Here is a 19,735-nt window from a genome sequence, read left to right as displayed (position 1 = left end):
TTTTTCAAATCCTGTACTGCCCAGTGGGTAACTCTGAAGTTTCTTGTAGCCTGTTAACTTCTGCTCTCTCATGCTGGGTAGACATAACAAAACTTCTCCAGGCCTGCTCTCCAAGGACATTCAGACTGTCCTAGGCCCAAAATTTGTAAACCAACATCTTAAGAGGGGGGTGAGCTTGGGAGAACTACATCATTAACTGAAGCTTTAATTGGAGAATTAACCCTGATATGCAAATGAACCAAACCTACAAAAGTGTGAAGAACTTGTGACCTGGGGTCCATCTTGGGGTCCATTTTGGCAGCAGCCTCTGCCTCCCCAGGGGGTACCTTTGAAGGCCCTTCAAATAAATACCTACCTCATTCCCTTATTCTTGTCTAGTCTCTGTTTTTAGGTGGTCTCTCAAGGCATCAGAGCTACCTTGATACTTAATGTATTTTCAGGGACAGCTGACGAGGAGCCTACAAGATGGAGAAACTTTTTACAAGGCATGTAGTGACAGCACAAGGGGGAATGACTTCAAACTGAGAGCAGGTTTAATTAGACATTAGGAAGAAATTCTTTACTGTGAGTGTGGTGAGACTGTAAGAAATTGACCAGAGAAGTTGTAGATACCCTATCCCTGGAAGTGTTCAAGGCCAGGTTGGATCTGGCTCTAAGCAACCTGGTCCAGTGAAAGGTGTCCCTGGCCATGGCAGCGGGGTTGGAATTAGATGGTATTTAAGGTCCCTTCCAACTCTATTAGCATCACAGGCACATATTGATATTGAAAACAGTCAACAAAGTTATTACTGCTGTTGTCCAACAAACTGAGCATGGATGGGAAGAACAACCAACATAAAACCTGAGACTTCCTTGAACACCAAAAATTACGGTATTAAAAATATACTGCCTTGCAACATAGCTGTCATACTACCGATCTAAGATCAGTAATTTCTGATATAAAAATGTGAAAGCAGTAAACACAACATAACGTATAATGCATGCAACGTGTTTGCCTATGCAATACAGGATTTATCTAGCAAAGCTTAAATAGAACTGCACGAGTCAGCCTAAAAAACCCTAGAATCCCAGGTAGTGCTGCTGCAACCCACATCTTTGTACTCACAAAAACCTGACTCCTCTTTCTCCCTCTCCCCCCGATGCTCAACACCTCCTTGCAGTTCATCGGTCAGACAGAACTGCCTCCAACTGAGAATGAACCTCAGCTCTGCTTGATAGCATCACTCTCCCAGGCAGTGGTGATGAATGGAAGCCATGACAGCCTACACAGCCTGAAGCTGCAGCTGTGAGGCACAGGTGGGAGGCAGAATTACAAGGGCACATTTTAAAATCTGAGTTTATTTCATCACAAATACGATGAGTGTTTTGGTCAAAATTGAGAAATATTTTTAAACCCTATTGCAATTTTTGATTTTTCTGTTATTAGAACTGTGAGCTTACTAATGAGTGTTCTTTGGTGTTATGTATTTATGATCTTTCTTACAACTCTGTTGGCAGTGTTTTTCTAAATCTGGGTATACTGAAGTCCTAAAAGAAGCCTAACTAGACTTAGGCTTGGTAGGTATGATTGATGAAAGTTACTACGAAAAAGACATACAGAAATGATACATCAAGTGTTCTCTGACAGCCTTCAAAGTCTAAACATCTTACACCATTATATACAGGAAAAACTTCCTTGAGATAAAGGTGGTCCCACCGCAGCTCCCTCTGCCAGCAGCTCAGTACTTACACAAAGCTATTTGCTTCCCTGGAGCAAAATTCAGGCAGTCCTAATTTCTAAGACAGAACACTTGCTCTGAAGAAGTTTTAAAAGCAAATTTTGTTTAGCATTTGTGAAGAGCATTCTGAAGCTATGACTCCCCAGGACTGAGTTGGAACAACTCCTGGTTTACTGACAATGGAGGAGCCCAGTTTGTAAGACAAAGTGTTGCAGTGTTTCAGGAGCTTCACAGAGTTTGATTACATTTGTGCTATAATTAAGTTGCATCCATCCTTGCTCACCACCACCAAGAAGATTCACAACTGCAGCCTAACAGCTGTGGCACAGCAGCCACAACTGGGCAAATACTGGCTTTAACAACAGTGACCTCATCAACTATGCTGGGTCACAGAAACAGACTTCAAAATGAATTATTAGACTACAGAAAATTTTGCACGACAAAAAATCAAGACAAAGTTGAAGTTTCAAACTCACTCTAAATTAAGGGGAGAGTAAATTAACAGTGTGCTTGTGATTGTAGAACGACTATGCTTGAGGGGAAATTCTGCTTGGCTGATGAACATCTGAAAGGCTTCAAAAGATTAATTAAATAGTCCTGTCAAAACCAGTTGTTTCTTAATGCTCCCATAATGGATAATACTAATTATGAATATACGCTGTACTCAATGTGTGCTTTTGGAATTAATTTGGCAAGTGTGACTTCAGCTGAAAAATCACTGCTTGCCTAGATTTTATTTTTGGTGGGATTTATCAATTGAAGAACTTAATTTATTCACTATTTAACCTCTGATGCTCTTATATATATCACTGTTAAGACAGAAGGTATTTGAGAAAACCTGAATGAACAGCTGTATCTATGGATGAGAAATTTGGTGTTGCTGGTTTTATTTGTTTGGGGGTTTGTTGCCCCTCAGCCACCTATAGAGTTCTGAGAGGACCACCCAGGGTCAGAGAAGCAGCTCTGACCTTTCATTAAAGGTACACTGCTAGATATCCAAGGAATCCCTATAAATCATGAACAAAAAGATGACAATCAGAGAGCTTGCAGCAAGAGGAAAGAATGAAGTGTGATGCCCAGCTGGGCCCCACCAGCCTTTGGGAGTTTAAGGGGAAGTGCTGTGTTTGCAATGCCCTCCACAGCAGTGCCTCGAGTACTCACTCCTTGGCGTTACGGTGACCCGAGGGCAATGCAGTCGCACCTCCACAGCAGGCAGGGATGTACCAGCCACACCCCAAAGCCCAGCTGTACTGCTTTAGACCCAGGCACCACAGTTCAAGTGTCAAAACAAAGCCCCAGGAGGATTCAGGCCGGGACTCCTGCCCCAGTGCCGTGAGCCATTACCCTTCCACTGCCACCACTGTGTGCTCAGCGAGGGCTTTGCCTGTGCTGAGCCTGCATTCACAGCTGGCTTTGCTGTGTAGGTCCAAGTCCAGTTGTAGTAACTGACTACATAAATTACAACTCCCCTAAGACACAGTAGTTTTTCATTCACATGGTGTGCGCCCTTAAAAACCAAATTAATAATAGGTTTCCATCAATCTTCCGTCTTCCTACAAGTGGCAATAACCAACTGCTACAGAAATAGATCTGAAGCCATGGATAACCCAGTTCTTATGCTCATTTGTGTCCCACATTTGCAAAGATCCTACTCTATGGAAATCGGAATTTAATACATTAAATACTTTGCAAGATCACCAGCTCTGAATACTAAAAAAGAAATGTCGACGCTGTACTTTTCCTTTTTTAAACAAATATTACAAAATTGAATTTTATTGAGTTTCACACAAGATGCACTTATAAAATTGATACAGAATGTCATTCAACAGAAAAAAAATGAAAGCAATTTCAAGCTTTCTTTAGCAACTGCTAAATAATTATAAGATACACCAAATTGACAGGTAATCTTAATTTCAACGTGTGAACATCTCCAATTAGTATAAAATACACCAAAAATTAAAGATTTTCAAATTTTTTCACAGCACAAGTCCTTTTCTTTTTACTTTCATCCCTGAACATAACCACAGATTTCAGCCATTACACCCACTACTCTTATGGGAGAGGAGAGGCTGAATGACTGCGTCAAGGAGTTCCCAGCAGAGCAGAGCACCCTAAACTGTACAGTAGAGTTCTCTCATTATCCAGTCTGCTCAGATAAGTAACTGTCCAACTGCCTCCATCTGCTGTGTTACTGCAGTCCTGCAAGTTTCAGGGATTAGCAGATACATTAAACTTTCAGATGTTCATACAGCAAATAAACTTTGGCTTTCCCATTCTGACGAATTATGAAATTAGCGAAGAGCAAATTGTCTTCATTTGTTCAGCACTGAAGTACTTTTATGATACCTTCCCTTGGAAAGTAAAACTGGTGCTTACTTGAATGTCTGAAAGGCATTTTGGAAGTTAATTCTGTGTTTTAACAACATATGAAGAGTTTATAATTACCTAAGGGATCTCTTTTGATACAACTCTCCAGCATATGTTTTGAGCTCAAATTTAATCCATTCTTGGTCTGAGGATTCCAAAACTTCTTCTGTCGACCCTCCCAACTCTGCATCTCACACCAGAAATTAAGATGCATTGTAATGCTTAAATGCTCTTTATAGATCTAGTCCATCTACTTGACTACGACCAATCAATTACATTAAATGGATAATTATGATTTGATTGTCAGTATGAGCTTTTATAGGCATGTTCTCAGGCAAGTTAATACACAGATGTCATTCTTCTAAGAGTTAAATGCAAAATGCAGTGCAATGTTCTTTTCTGCTGTGTTAATGCCATACATACAGTTCCAACACAACCCTTGTTTGCTGCAATAACACTGCTGTTCCTTAATATTAGAAGTGCCCCTTTAATATTTTTTCCTACAGCAACAAAAAATCCTCAGCTTTTAAAAATAATTTTCTAAATAATTTGCCTTGCAGGACACACAACACATGAAATGAATATGCTTCATATTTGCCCAGTTAAGCAGAACCTTCATTATTGTGATCTTTCCCTGGCATTTAGTATTCAGATAAAATACTATGCAGTAAGTCTTTCACTTAAAGGCAAAATTTTATTCTGATTACAAGATTTTCAAGATACATCTTGAAAAGATTTTTGTTGACAGGAATAACTATCTTGACTTACTGTTTTATGTACCAATGCTTTATGCGTTTGTTGATATAAGCACAAGTTTTGAATTCTGCTTGCAGATGTTTAATAAAACACAGTAACTGGATAGGCAAGCTTCCGGTCAAGTCGCCACACATTTCCAGGAATATCCTTACACTGGAGGAACCTTCATGAGAAATAGTGTTCTGGAAGCATGGTTTCATAATGCAGAACAGGGTTATGCTTTTTTCCAGTCTGTTTTCCAGAAAATTGATACTGCAGCTCTGCCACCAGGCTAGAGACTCACGATCCACCACATTTTCCAAGAGGCAAGTTAAAGACCGCTTACTTGACCTGACCAGATACCAAGCCAAGTTACTTGTAGAAAGAAATTAATATTTTTTTGCCATTAATAATTTAAGTTTTTAAATAAATATTTATGTGCCTTTTGGCAACTGTCCATTCTGGTAGCATCTGCTGTCCCAACAGCTCAGTATCCTTAGCATATTGATTTAAAAAAAAATAAATTCTTAGTCAATTCTGTTTCCACAAATAGTAAACCTGTCTATCTCCAACAAGTCTTTCTTTGCAGACCTGTGTTTTAATTCTGAACTGTCTTGGCTTATATCTTTTTCTTCTCCATCAGGAGTTGTCAGAAATTGATCAGAATTGCTTGTTACAAGTAAAGATGGCATATTCTCCTTCTGATGCACCGGTTGACTGGTAACTGATGTAGAACCGTTTTCATCTGTGGAAATTCCTGTTGGAACAGAAGACAATTACAAAGGTAATAATGAGTTTAACACAGACATATTGATACAGTGTGCAACATCCAGATTCATCCAAAGCTATCCTGAGAAAGTATGCTGCATGAAATCAGCAGAAGCAACAGAAAAATGCTTTCTGGAAGCCACTACCTCTTCTTAGCTTTACTGTAAGAGAGCTCCTTTTCTGATTTAGAAAACATATAGAAAAAAAATAGACAGAAAAAACAAATTCTCCAGAAGCTTAACTAATCAGCAGGAGCATAAGCAGCAGAAGTTAGGACATACATGCTCATTTTTGTTGGCTTAAGCAAAAAGATTTTTGACAGTCTTTGTGTGAATCACACAAATGTTTTCTACAGAAATGAACAAAAGGAATCTCCGTGGCAGGAACTAGATGTGCCTAATCCTCTACATAAGTACAATAAACCTGCCTTCTCCAGGGATAGCTAATAAATGACTCATGCACTGCTACGCACTTTAATAGCCCTGGGCCCTAAAGCAGTGCTATTAAAGATGTCTATTTTTATTCCTGTCTCTTACTTCAGTGGAACTGAACACTGGCTTCATTAACCTAGGATATTGGTAAGTAATATCCATGTGTTTTTTCCATATTTTGTTAAAACATTTAAAGAATTAAAATGCACAAGCAAATGACAAGGAGATAGTAAATAAGAAAAAAAATTATTTCCTCCTCAGTAATGATTGAGTTATTGTTTCTAAAGGAATCTGAAAAAATCTTGACTGATGTGGAGAATACTGCAGACAGCCCAAAGAAATGTTATCTGTCAGAAATGTAGCACTATCCAAATTACTACAAACACTTGTTTCTGCAGGGCATCTGTCCACAGTATGCTATCTACTACTTGAAGGTACATGGGTTACCCTCTACCATCTATGCAAGTTAAAGGTACTGAACTTGCATTGAGAAAGGAGACAAGTAACTTTAATTCTAGAACTTGGTTACAAATGTAAGTATTTTCTAACCCAGCAGCTTCCAGATGTAGCTGGTCAGCCTGTAAATGATTACTGGTAATTAGAGCTTTCATCCCTCAAGAGCACGTTTAGAATTTTATTCTTCAAAATTTTAACTGTTTTTGTGGACAAAGGTGGAAACTCTTTAGAAAATTAACCGACAAACTATAAGCTGGCACAAAGGAGAACAGACTAATTAATTCCCTTACCCTCATCCTAATAAGGGTTGAGAGCCTCTATTGAAAAAAACTTGATAAATGGGGCACAGAGATTAACTAATATTGGGGAGCCCAGTAGTAATAATACAAAAACTGAGGAAGGTAAAATCATTCTTTCACATAATCAAGATTTCTAGTAAATAAAGAGCTGTTAAAAAAAATACAAAACCCCAAAAAACTGTAAAATTGAGCTTTTTCCATCACCAATGGAAGCTAGCAATACTCTGAATAAAATCCACAAAAGCTTTTTGGTTGCTGCTTTTTGCTCAAAATCTTTCCATTTGAGAAAATAAGCATCCCTGCTACTTTAGCTCAAAAGAGTCTTCAGGATTTACACACTGTAAGTTTAAGGCTCAATATAAGTAAGTACAACTCACTAAGTCTCATATCCAAGTGTAGTAATAGAACGTTTAATTAAAACGTATCATCACAACAGTTCTCTAATGAAATGCAAAAGACATTCATACCACATTCTTTCATCATGAAAGTAACACAGTTGAATGAATTTAAAAGTGAAAGTCTGCACCAAGTTTCTGCCTGATGTGATTTGACACATGTGAGATGTAGAGGTTTATGACAAACACTGACAGATTCTTAACTCTCCCCTTGCTGGCGAGACACTCTGACGACTAACAAGCACCTTGCATTTCAAGCTGTTCAAGTTGCTGGCAAGCCATGGAGTGAACACAATAAAAGCCTCACTGTTAAGTTCTCTAAGGCTCTCATTGAGCTTTTCCCACAGGAAGATACAATCCAATTCAGTTGACGGGAACAATGAAGGTTTCTGTTTCCTTCTATAATGTGTCACACAAATACAATAATGCCATATTCCCATGATAAATGAACTGCTAATGCTGAGGACCTGTATGCGAAAATTGTGCTACGTAGACTTGAAATGGGGGAAAGACCCACTGAAATTCCTATCTGGATTTCATAAAGCTTTTCATTAATATGTTCATGACAACTACATTTAATTATACCTATGCATAAACCTACCATGTTTTACATTGATTTCCATGAGAAATACAAACTGCTTCCCTACTAAACTTAAGCACTGTCACAGATGATGTGTAAATATTCACTTATTTGTGCAGTGACATGGCAGAGGGGCTTGGACTAGATGGTCTTTAAAGGTTCCTTCCAACCCAAACCAAATCATTCTATGATTATGAATTTAAAACAAAACCATGCTTCTGTTCCAGTGTTTCTATCACCTCTACATATCAGAGTGGGATCTTGTCAGAGATATGAGTATTTATTACCAAAAGAAGATGCCTGAACTAAAAGCAATCAATTCTATTACATTTACAGACTTGTGTTCACAGCTGTGATATGGCACAATTAAGGTCCAGCAACAGGGTTTGTGCAGCAAACATTGTCATGCACCTGGTTTAATATTAAGCTTAGTCTGAAAAAACTTCACTGAAAACAAACCAAGGCAGTTAGCCTTACCTTGGGTAGATTTAAATGTGCTTTGCTGTTTGCCAGCTGGCTTCCCTGGGGTGGCAGTCAGGACAGGATTGAATAATTTCTCCTCCATTTTTGCTTCCTTTACATACTGACATGATTTCCCCAGCAATACAATGCTGTTAAGGACTTTGAGAGATATTAACCTGGAAAAAAAAATTGTTTACATATTTGCATTAGCGTATTAAAATAATTGCATATTATTCATACTGCAATTATTAATATGAAAATAACTGCATATGGTTAGTGCTGTCTTAGAAAGATTAGCTAACAAATTAAATCCTTTCAATATCAAGATCAAAAGGTAGTTTCCGTTTCCTAACAAATTGTTTCAGATTCAATGCTTAATTTTCTTTTTCCTCCAGAAAGCATCTAGAGAAAAACATCAAGTTTTATTATTTAGCTAAAGGACTACAAGGACAGTTAAGCAGCCATTTAAGACATCAAATATTTAAATGAAGAATTAAAAAGGGCCCTCCACAGTGCAAGTTCAAAATAAATGCATCCAAATTAAGCGCGCCCAGCCAAGGATCTCTAGTAGACTTGGAACCACAGGACAGCAAATATAGAACCACGGAATCATTAAGGTTGGAAAAGAGTTCCAGGATCATTGAGTCCAACCATTAATCCAGCAATGTCAAGTCCAATATCTAGCTTTTACAAACTACAGGCTAACCATAAGAAGTCCTTTTTCACATCACAGAAGAGAGTCCCTAAAACTCAACAAATCCAAAGAGGCAGCACTGTATTACCTTCATAGCACAGTTCAGTTGATGGCAGATTCTTTTTCTACTATGACTAAATCGCATCACAAACTTCAGCAAATCACTAAATCCCTTTTACACCTGCCTCCTCATCTGAAGAAAAGGAAGGCCTCAACTACCATCAAGTGCTTTTTTACCATTCAAATGAGTTTTGCAAAATCTAATTTCCATTACTGGCACCACATGACTCACAGACCTTTGTCCACTCCAGGGAGCGAAGGCTCATTGCAGAATGACATGGAAAGAGTGATCTGTTCTCTGCAGGATGAATGAAATATTCTCTATGCAAATAAAGCTATGTAACAAGACTGAACCAAATGCAGACCCTGAATTCATTCTCCACTCTCTGGAAAGTCTGTTTATCGTGTACATCACTAAGAGACTCAAAAGACAACTTGAAGTGAACATTCACAGATCCACGGAGTAAGTCTAACTGCTTAATCACAAAGTGATCCAAGCACACTCCAGCAGCAGCTCCCCTATCTCTCACTGTGTAAATGTAATCAGAACTTGTCACACAGAAAAACAAACTACACTGCATTTTTAAGGGAAAAAAATAATTTTATTTATTCCATTTCAACAGAGAAATGGAAGAATACGCAGAGCGCTTTCAGTACTCAGAAGAAAGTAACATTTTAGAATACAAGCAAACAAAGAAGGTATCATTTTATACAGGTTGAAAGCTGTGCTTCTCTACAATTTTATTAGATTATTAGGACAGATTTTATTTCAGAGAGTTGAGCAGCTCTTCTTCATTTTTAATGTTTTAGAGGTGTTTTTCTTATGCTTCTTATGTAACATGTTTTCGTTCTGAGAGAGTAGGTTTCTACAGAATAGTTTGACTCTGATTTAATGAGATCAGAAGTTGAAAAGGCCATAAATCACCACATCACTGTATCAGTTCCAGCTTCTCATGGAAAATTATGCAAGTATTTCCAGCAATTCTCCTTTATTCTTTTCTGCCAGCCTACCCGTTTTTGGCAAGACTCTAACTACAATTAAAGCTTAACTACAGTTGTTAATTATCAATACAAAATTAGTTCACCTGTAGTATAGACTCAATTCTTTGCCCAGTTAACAGTTTCAGATTTTATCATGTCATTTCTCACATATCTATGCTATTACGTATGTATTCTATAGATATTCTCACATCTGATAAAAAACTTGAAATTTATGTTCAGAACACAAATTACTTGAAAGATGCAAGAGGTGAACTAGCTCCAAGTCTGAGATCACAGCAGAAATGTGACAGACACAGAAGAAAAATCTGCTCTCACTTTTCAATAAGGACAAAATAGACCAAAATGTATTTACTTTTGTGACCTACGCCTTTAAAGAGCAGCATTTAATACTTCATGTTAATCACATTACTTTTTTCTGCCTTCCATTCTCCAAGCCACAGAGACAGTGAAAAATCCAGGGCTGGGGTGCAGCAGTGGAATAGTAGAGGTAGGAAAATATTACATATATTGGGAAAAAGGAAAAACCACTGAGCAGGATTAAAGTATGACCTTGGTATACCACAGCTTGAATGTGATGATCAGGGGATAGTGCTTTGAATTATACAAAGCTGGCTTTAGGAAGAACATGGGCACAGCATGTAGTATGCTGGGGAAGAAATCAAAGTATGGTGCAGAGGAATGTGGCTAGCATTTTAGCATTTGGCCTATATGCAGTATCTCAAAGCCTTAGTTATCTGACACTAAACAGATGTGTCCCTACACTGATGTAGACAAAAACACATCTGATCAAGCTCTATTTTTTGCAGATTAGGGTCAGATTAGAGATAAGAGTCTACCTATTAATAAAGAATGTGTAGTAATCCTGTTCTTTTCATAAGCTATTGTAGAACAGTAGTCTCCTCTCTTCTTGCTGAACCACTGCCCCTGACTTAGAAGTCTTACGCTTCCCAAGCCTCGCTGCCTTCACTTAAAACACAGTGGTAGGGCACTGGAAGAGATACTCCCACAATACTGCAGGCAGGTTCTTTTTCTGTCAGCAACTTGAAATACTTAATTGTTTATGATCCATTTTGGGATGATTCCAAAATGAATCAGTACTGAAAGACAACAAACAATGACAGTGCAGTATACAGCTCTCGTAGAAAGTGGCCATCCCCAGATAGTACCCAGCAAGCGCCCCAAGACAGGCAAACTAAATTGGATGTAAAGTACAGTTATGCATGTCTCAGAAGTACCTATCAACTGGTGAGATGTTAAAGGTAACACAAGCATGAACTGACTTGGCAGTGAAGGGATACTGAAGGGATACTTGCACATCACTGATTATGGAAAACAAATTGCCATAGAACATTGTATTTCTTAACTAAGATCACTTACTGACCACACCCTTTCCAGGAAAGGTGAGCCTTGCATTTACTTTTTTTTTAACAGCACTTTCCTAAAGCAAGTAAACTTTGCATTTAACTACCTGAGAGAAAAATTCATGAGCTGCTCAGAGCACTTCAGCTGCTTATTTTTGTTGGCTTATTGAATCTTTTGGTCTTTTTACAGAAGACTTAATTCCTTAGAATTCAATTTCCCTTTTTACACAGAAGTATGGTGCTTGTCTCTCAGATTCTGTCTTTTTGCAATGAGTTATTTCCATTACTGAAGTTACTTATTGAGGGCTATAATCCCCCAATGTAGTCACAGTATTTAGGGACAAATCTACACTCTCAATTTCAGATTATGAGCATAAGGGTTTTACATTTATGTTCTTCTGAATATAAACTGTGTTTATACTTATATCTGGAAGTATCAACAGAAACTTCTTTCACATATGTAATCAAATAATGGTGAATACTTTTCAGTTGCACGGATTTACTTACCCACAGTAGAACAGCACAACACAAACATAAGCTAAGACTCCTTGTACTTTTATTGAGCTTGTTACGACTCTGATGAGCTGTTTTAAGAATAAAGTTAAAACTTAGCACACAATTATTAATAGAACATTGTAACAAGACATTTCTTATTTGGTAAATCCAAGAAAAAGTAGAAACATTTACATTAACAGAAACTTAGTCTAATATTCCCCTTGGTAGTACTAACTATTCCAGATTTTGATTTGAACAAATATTATACTAGCACTTAGTTGCAACTTTGCCAAAACCAGAGTCTGACAATGTTTCCTTAACACTGACTTTCAAGTAAAATAAGAAGTGGAAAAAACTTCCAAAACTCAAGGGCTAGAAGGAGAGTTAACAAATTTTGAGGAAAATGTCAAGAGATACAACACAAAACAGAATCAGTGTTATACACTACGCTAATCTTATGATCACAAAATTTTTTTGTGGACAAGGCATATGACTCCCAAGTTTCACTAACAAATGCAACCTGAAATTTCAGTTTTACTTCACTAGTTTACGCAAATCCTGTGAATAGTATTTTTCCCCATCTTTATGGGAGAACATTACATTTAAGTTAATTCACACTGATGTGAAGAATTTTTCTTCCAGGAAAATTGTGAATTAGCATATTTGCTGACAAAGCAAGTACAGATTCCCAGCATTATGATAACTACTGCTTGTCTGCACATGTGTATGGGGAAAGTCAGAGCAGCTATTTAGAGAAAACATTCTGCAATAGTTAATTCAGGACAGCATCTGGACACAGTTCCATTAATTAATTAATTCATTTTATAGCAGCATGTGTGTGTAACAAAGTCAACTATTTCAGAGTGATGTACTCAACAACAGCTCAGGAGCTCGTGCCCCATATAAAAGAATATTGAGTCATTAAGCGTGCCATTACAGGGACAGCCACAAGGACTCGTATGAAAAAGCTAAATAAACTGCTACACTACTGCTAACCTTCTGGCAACCAGCTGCTTTGACTATTCCAAATGAATGAATAGGATAACTGCCAAAAGGAATATGCTTAGTAAACACAGATGTAGTTTAATTCCACTGGTACAATTCAAGTTGTTACAAATTCTACAAAATTAATATATATTCAATTTTTTATGAAAGGCTGAGAAACAGTAATGCATTTGTGAAGTCACAAGTAGTATGTGATACAGGTTATACTGAGCGCTAGCTCAACCTTTCAGCATCATTTCAGTTACTTCAGATGATAACTTCATCCTCAAAACATCCAGCCAGCTATCTCAGATGGACACATTCTCAAAGTGAGATCTTACTGACAGAAAACTGATAGGAAAGATACAACTTACTAAAACAGCCAGTGGAAGAGGAATGAAACCCATTCTTCTGGAAACTGAATCACTATAATCTGTATATGCCTAGAAGAAGAAGAGGAAGAAGAATGAACTACTTATGCAAAGAAATGAGCTTATTTCAGCTTGGCACACCCTCCAGATAAGAATAAAGCTCTGTTAACAAACACTGTACTGGTATGAAGTGTACCTATTCACATTTTGGAATTCAAATGGAGATAGCTGCACTCTCAGACAAAAATGTAATACTACCATGACCAGTAAGATTAGCTTCAGTGCTCTAAATCAAGAGCAACTGGAGTATAATACAAATCTCTAAATCGAGAGCAATTAGGACACTGAATCCAAAGGCACTATGATATTTCGTCTGTACGTTATTACCAGCTTCGAGACCTTCTTGTATTAATTTGACTGATCCTCAAATACTCTACAGAAAAAACTGTTACAGGGATGAAAGAACAATTACCCACCACACTAGCAATTTTAAATCATTCTACAAACATCTATAATTAGCCTTAAGGTAACTTTGTTAAAATTATTTTGAAAATGTTTTTACATTTGAACTCAAACTCAAAACACAACTATTTTGCATGACAGTTTGTCTGCCGAATTGAAGATCACACCAAAGTTAGTGCCTAAATGATGCTCCTTTATTTCCCACAGAGGATCCTTAGGAAAAGTAATGGAGTTTTCAAAACTAATAAACTGGGGTTTTTATTATTAAGAAATTATTATTAATTATTTGTAAGTGAAGGTGTCTAGCTGTTGGGGTCCCCACTGCAACATCTAGCTTCTTTATGAGGTTTAACTACTGCATTCTTCACAACAGCCAAAGAAACACACCCAAGAAAACTACAGAAATCATTGTAATAAAGTTCATTTAATAGTTCAAGCACACATCTGAAGTACTGATGAGTGGAATGCTAACAAGCGAACCCTTATGAGTCCTCATCCATGAAAGGTGTGCTGTAAACAGCTTTCCAAAAAATGGTACTAATTAAAAACACAAGTGGTCTGTGTGTTCTATAAATACCTATGCCATGACAGTAACATGCATAGTGCAAACATCATCTATACATCTGTGCACCCTGTTTGTAAAGAAATATAAATTCCTAATGAATACTATGTTTTAAGCCAACACAGTTAAAATACCATGGAAAGAAGAGTAATCTACAATTACCTTGTTAAGCTTACTAACTTCCCATGTATCTCAAAAATGTTACAACTATTCCCTTACTGTAAGGGTATTTGGAAGAGACTTCTCAGCAGTATATTAAATAAAGCTCAAACTGACCTGAAGAACTGGATCAAAAATAATATAAATCACAAAGACATATTCCTGTTCTCTCTTACTAAAAAAAGCAGAGTAGAGTTTCAGCACTGCAGGAGTGTAAAACCACTGTATGTATTTCTTTAAGCGTTTGTTCCAATATTCCCCCCATAACAATTGTGTTAGTTAATACAGGAAAGTGCATTTCATTTTCAGGCTTACATTTTTCTGTCGACTGCTAACAAGGTCAAACGCAAGACTGGCTCTGTATTCACTGTAGACCTGGAAAAAATCCAGCACATCAGATGTGTGATTAATTTGTTATTACACTTTAAAAAAGCAACATTTTATTCTATTCATAAAATATTTCCATAAAATATTACAAACTTATGCATTTTCTGAAAGAGTCAAAGACAGTTTTTCTGAGGTCTAACTGCACCTTTCAAGAGATGAGCCTCTATTTCTGCAATAAAGTAATTTGCATATATGTACAACAAACGAACAACACTATGCTATGTTTTAGGAATTGAATGTGAATTATTAAGTTACTGAATTTCAGGATCATCAGAAACACAAAATAACAGAAATCACATTAATCACATTTAGTTTTTTCCCCCCCAGTTCATAACTGGTTTTAAGCTACATGAAAGCTATCCCTGGGATCAAACTAAACAAATGAGGGAGCTTTCTTATATACTAAGCAAGTGATCCTATGAAAAAAGCAAATTGCATTTGAACATGAATATCAAGTTTTTCCTTCTCTTTAAAACAGTTCAGCATATTAAGAAAGAAAAGCATCTATTTTAAGGATAAGTGACAGGACAACCTGCTCTGCAGGTGTTAAAAATTCTGGGAAAACTCTGACATAGCAACCATAAATCTTTAGAACTTCTTCATACACAAACCCCATAAAGTTTATTAAATAAACCTTGCAAAATTGTCAGTCACTACCTCCATCCTCCAGCTGTTTCAGCACTCTGAAGCATGCTACATTTTTGGCTACCATGACTTCATTACTGCTCTTTTCCACACTCTCTATGCAAAAGTAGGGCATGCATAAATGCCTCTGGCATAAGGGAGCTTATTAAGTGCATCTATTACACTTGTTTCTACACCACACAGTGTAGTTACTTTAGAGATGCTGAAAAGGACAGCACTTCACAAGTTCTGATCTCATTTCCTGAAAAGTGGTTTTAATTGTGAAAAGACACTAACTCGTATCTTCACGAATCTATCAAGTGTGCTTGAATTCACACAGTGTGGAACACAAATGGCCAATGTATCATGCTGCAACACACAAGAAGCAACCTCATCTACTGCTTTAAAAAAGAAGGACTGGGTAATATATGCGACCCAAGAAATTTCAGGAGTGGAAACTAACATAACCTACTTCATATTAGTGCTCCAGGGACAGTGGGAAAAAACTTATCTGTGATTTCAGATTCCACTTTTAATACACATGCAAGAATAGAGTTAAAGCAGCCTAACAAGATGTTTTTCCAAAAGCCTGAACTTTAACCTACAATCCATTTTGTTAGGAAAGGGTACAAGCTCTGTCTTGACTGCAAAACAAGCAACCTTCTATCAATTTAACAAATGATCACTTCACAAAATGATCTGCCAGCAATGTGAATTTTAGCTATTCCATAAGCTGTTATACAACACTTGCAATAATTTATGGATCTGGAACTACTAATTTAGAAGCAGGTGTTAGTTCCACATTAAAAAGATCCTCAGAAGTACACTGTATCAGGAAATTAGCAAGCTTTCCCAAGTGATTTTGTATATATGAAAATAACAATTTTCAAGTTTTCTGCACTGGAATAAATTTTAGTATTTAAAAAATATTAGCAAAATTAAATACAATTAAAAATAGCACCCAGCATTCCAAACAGGATACCTACATCTGCCGTGATGTCATTGAATTTTGTTATAAAGGCGTGTTTCACAATATCCACTGCAATTTCTGAAGCAACCACCATGCAAACATCCGGAAATAACACCCAAAGATGATCTGAAGGTTGTGAAGAAAAAAGGTAGGCCATTTAATTTGATGCCAGTATACAAAAAAAATTGTAACACTTCTGTTCAACAGTGAAAAATCCTCACGAGTCTGAAGAATCTGTAAGTTTACATCATCACTGAGCATATGAGTGTGTTAGTTTTTCCATTGCTGTCCTAAAAATTTATCAGTTCTGTACAATCAGACCACAGTTGGGATCAGGTTCTTAACTCTTCACTTTGTAAACCTTTACCTCTGGTAGGAAGACAACTGTTGCAAGTACTGCATACTATGTGTTCAGGATGTGTAAGACATAGACAAAGCATCTGCAGTTTTAGATGCTTAAGGTAAAATTTAGGCAGAGTGGTAAGATTCAGGCAAAATACATCACACAGATCAGGGGTCAAAATTATTAAAACAATGTTTTAATAAAATTGGTATTTTACATAGTATTTATTAAACATGTCATTAAAATCTTACGTATAATCAATATTAGATTAAGAATTGTATTTTTAACATAATCTTTATCACATTTCAATCTCGCTAGCCTCCCAAAATAATATTTTCTCCCAAAATAATATAATTTCTATAATATATCCTTCATTCACAGTGTACTTCAAGGAAAGGAAAGGGCTGGGAAGAACACTGATTGAAATTCCAGACACTGCTTGAAATATAACTATACATGTTTATAGCATAACAATATGTATTTCTAGCAGAAAGGACACAGTCATTCTTAAAAGAATACCAGAAATAGAAAACTGAGAATCTAAGGTATTTGACAAAATTAAGATTTTTTAATTAAATGTCTTGATTACCCTTATCTTTCAGATTGAGGGAAGAAGCAAGAGATACAGCTCTTAATAGCACAGGAACTTTCTTTTAGTTTACTGACCTGGATTCCATGAGAACTGTTCCATATTTCTCAGACATACAATTAGTAGCAGCACGTAATTGGTGAACCTCTCCTTTATATCTGGATTAAAAAAACCAGAACCTGTCAGCTCCAAAGAAACATTTATTTGCATACACAATTCTTGGATTAGGTAACATTTTCCACAAACTATTTAACTGGATTTAAGGGGTGGGGGAAATGCTGAGAACCCACCATGGACTGGATTTCTGCAGCAGGTTGTGACCTGGGTCTGACCAATGCTGCCTCAGCTTGGGGTTCCCAGCAGCAGAAGGGACTTAAGTTGTGACTTACTATCACCTCTTCTAATACATTAATAAAATAATCATCCTTCTTGATAAAGTCTGTGCATTCCTTCTGTGAGTCACAAAGAACCAGCCCCTCCTGTTACTAAAATGTTGAGTATATACCTATCTGTCCTTTCAAGCTATTAGCAAGGTAAATTTCATTTTCTACAGATCATGGATATCCAAATTGCTGTATACTGGGTTCAGTAGAAGGAAGAAAAAATGTTTGAAGACAACTGTTACACCTTAGCTAGAAGGTTCCTACCAGTCATTCACACTGCCTCCTTAAAAGGGAACAGCAGGATGTGTCAGCACAGTTATCAAAACTGTAAGCACTGTAACACAAAAGCAGTCTGATCAGGGACAAAGTCCTATGACTTGCCTCCCAGACAAGGCAGTCTTTTTTTCTACTTTGGTGTCCTGTCTCCAGGAATGATACATACAGCTTACTTCAGGAAGCATCACATTTTTTAGCTTATTAAAAAAAACCTTCCTGAAACTGTATTATTGAAAAACAGGGTAAAGCCTAAAAGATAATGTCATCACAATTTAGGAAGTCCAAAGAAGTCTTTTTAGAAGATAGGGCTATTAAGAAAATCTGTGTAGACACCATTTTTGCTTGTTACACCTGTCAGTAACCACAAAAATAATTTCTTTGTGGGCCCTCCAAATCCAAAGGGTTCATTTTCTTAAACAGCTCCAATATTGTGTGGGATTCTACCTACTGGTTTTGGGAAACAAGAAATAGAAATGTTCAGAAGTACACACAAGGATTAAGCTGGCTAAAATAATATTTGACTTTGTGTCAATAGTTTCCATCATCTCTGACTGACTACAGGCCAACAAGGCTTGTGACTGCAGTTACTACAGTACAATATCTGTCATTTTAGAAGAGCAGTTTGGAAATGCTGGCAAGTCTGAAAAAATGGAGCAAAAAGAAAAGAAGAAATCCTCCAGGAGAAGGAAAGAAAAACAGGATTCAAGAAGAATGAGATTTCATGCACAATATAAAAAGGCACATCTTGGGCTACATAAATTCATCTGTCAGTATGAGCTGGGGATGGCACAGAGGAAGCACAAGCTTTCAAAACAGAACGAATGGCATATATATTGGGGGGGGGGGGGGGAGAAAAAGGAAATCTTTTAGTACAATAAATTTAAAGCAGAAAAAAGGACATAAGTAAAACCTAACCATAATTTCTTGATTTCCTGCTAATAACACTCCAACAAGTGAAGTACATCCTTCTATGCTTCTGAATTCACAAAATACTGCTCAAATGACCAGAACACAGTATTGTCTGAAAATACAAGATATCACTTGATGCTGTCAGAAATGAATGAAAATGCAGTAAAGCACTCAATGATTTATATTCTTTATCATGCCCATTAGAGACTTGGAAATAATCACTGAGTTTTCAGACTTTTGCCTAGAATCTCAAAATGGTTTTATCTTCTATTTCCCACATCACATACTTCCACACTGCTATGATACATCATTGGTCAGCAATGCAGAAGAAACACAGATCTCATCTTCAGTTCTTCAGGCCCCAGGGAGGCCTGTACAGATAGATATTTTCAAGTGGGAAGTAAGGACCTTAATTCAGGCCTAACATTAAAGCATGTCTCAAGCTAATCCTCCAAACGTTTATTACCTGCTTGGTGTATGTTAGCTCACCAGTCGACAGGATTAAATTGGGAAGGCACATTTTGGGCTTTAAATTTCCTCTTACAATGCTGTAATAATACCAATTTTTTCTTCCACTAATTTCTGAGACTGGGTGACAGGCTGAAACCTGTTTTTCCTCTCTGCTTATTTTCCCTGTTCTCAGTGGCCTCCCTTCTAATCTGTTATCTCTGCTGCCACAGCTGTTCAAGGCTGTTAGGAGTGAGAGGAGTAACTGTGGCTGCTCCTCTTCATCCTCATCCCTCCCATCAACTGTCAGAGATGCAAGCAAGGGAGACAGGGTACTTTACAGGAGCTTCAACAGGAAACTCAAACAATGCAAAAATTCATTTCATTTCTCACCCTCATGGACAAGGACAAAAAAGGCTTCAGGATATCCAAAACAACCACTGGTA

General features: G+C 37.1%; 1 protein-coding gene across 3 annotated transcripts in view; it reads right to left on the bottom strand.

The window, feature by feature from the left end:
• Positions 1–3,454: 3,454 nt before the first annotated feature.
• The window catches only part of TAPT1 (transmembrane anterior posterior transformation 1), a 51,137-nt gene continuing 34,856 nt past the window's right edge, over positions 3,455–19,735 (bottom strand). For all 3 annotated transcript variants that reach the window (XM_039550819.1, XM_039550820.1, XM_010401869.4), the window contains 7 exons: positions 17,352–17,432; positions 16,359–16,468; positions 14,677–14,736; positions 13,182–13,250; positions 11,836–11,912; positions 8,227–8,387; positions 3,455–5,577 (listed from right to left, as the gene is read on the bottom strand). In XM_039550819.1, coding sequence (XP_039406753.1) covers positions 5,348–5,577; positions 8,227–8,387; positions 11,836–11,912; positions 13,182–13,250; positions 14,677–14,736; positions 16,359–16,468; positions 17,352–17,432 — 788 coding nt within the window. In that variant the 3' untranslated portion in view covers positions 3,455–5,347. The remainder of the gene's footprint in view (positions 5,578–8,226; positions 8,388–11,835; positions 11,913–13,181; positions 13,251–14,676; positions 14,737–16,358; positions 16,469–17,351; positions 17,433–19,735) is intronic.

Source organism: Corvus cornix, chromosome 4, assembly GCF_000738735.6.
Source record: "Corvus cornix cornix isolate S_Up_H32 chromosome 4, ASM73873v5, whole genome shotgun sequence".
NCBI classification, from domain to species: Eukaryota; Metazoa; Chordata; class Aves; order Passeriformes; family Corvidae; genus Corvus; species Corvus cornix.
The sequence above is the reverse complement of the archived record's forward strand: the minus strand, read 5'-3'. Positions and strand labels throughout refer to the sequence as shown.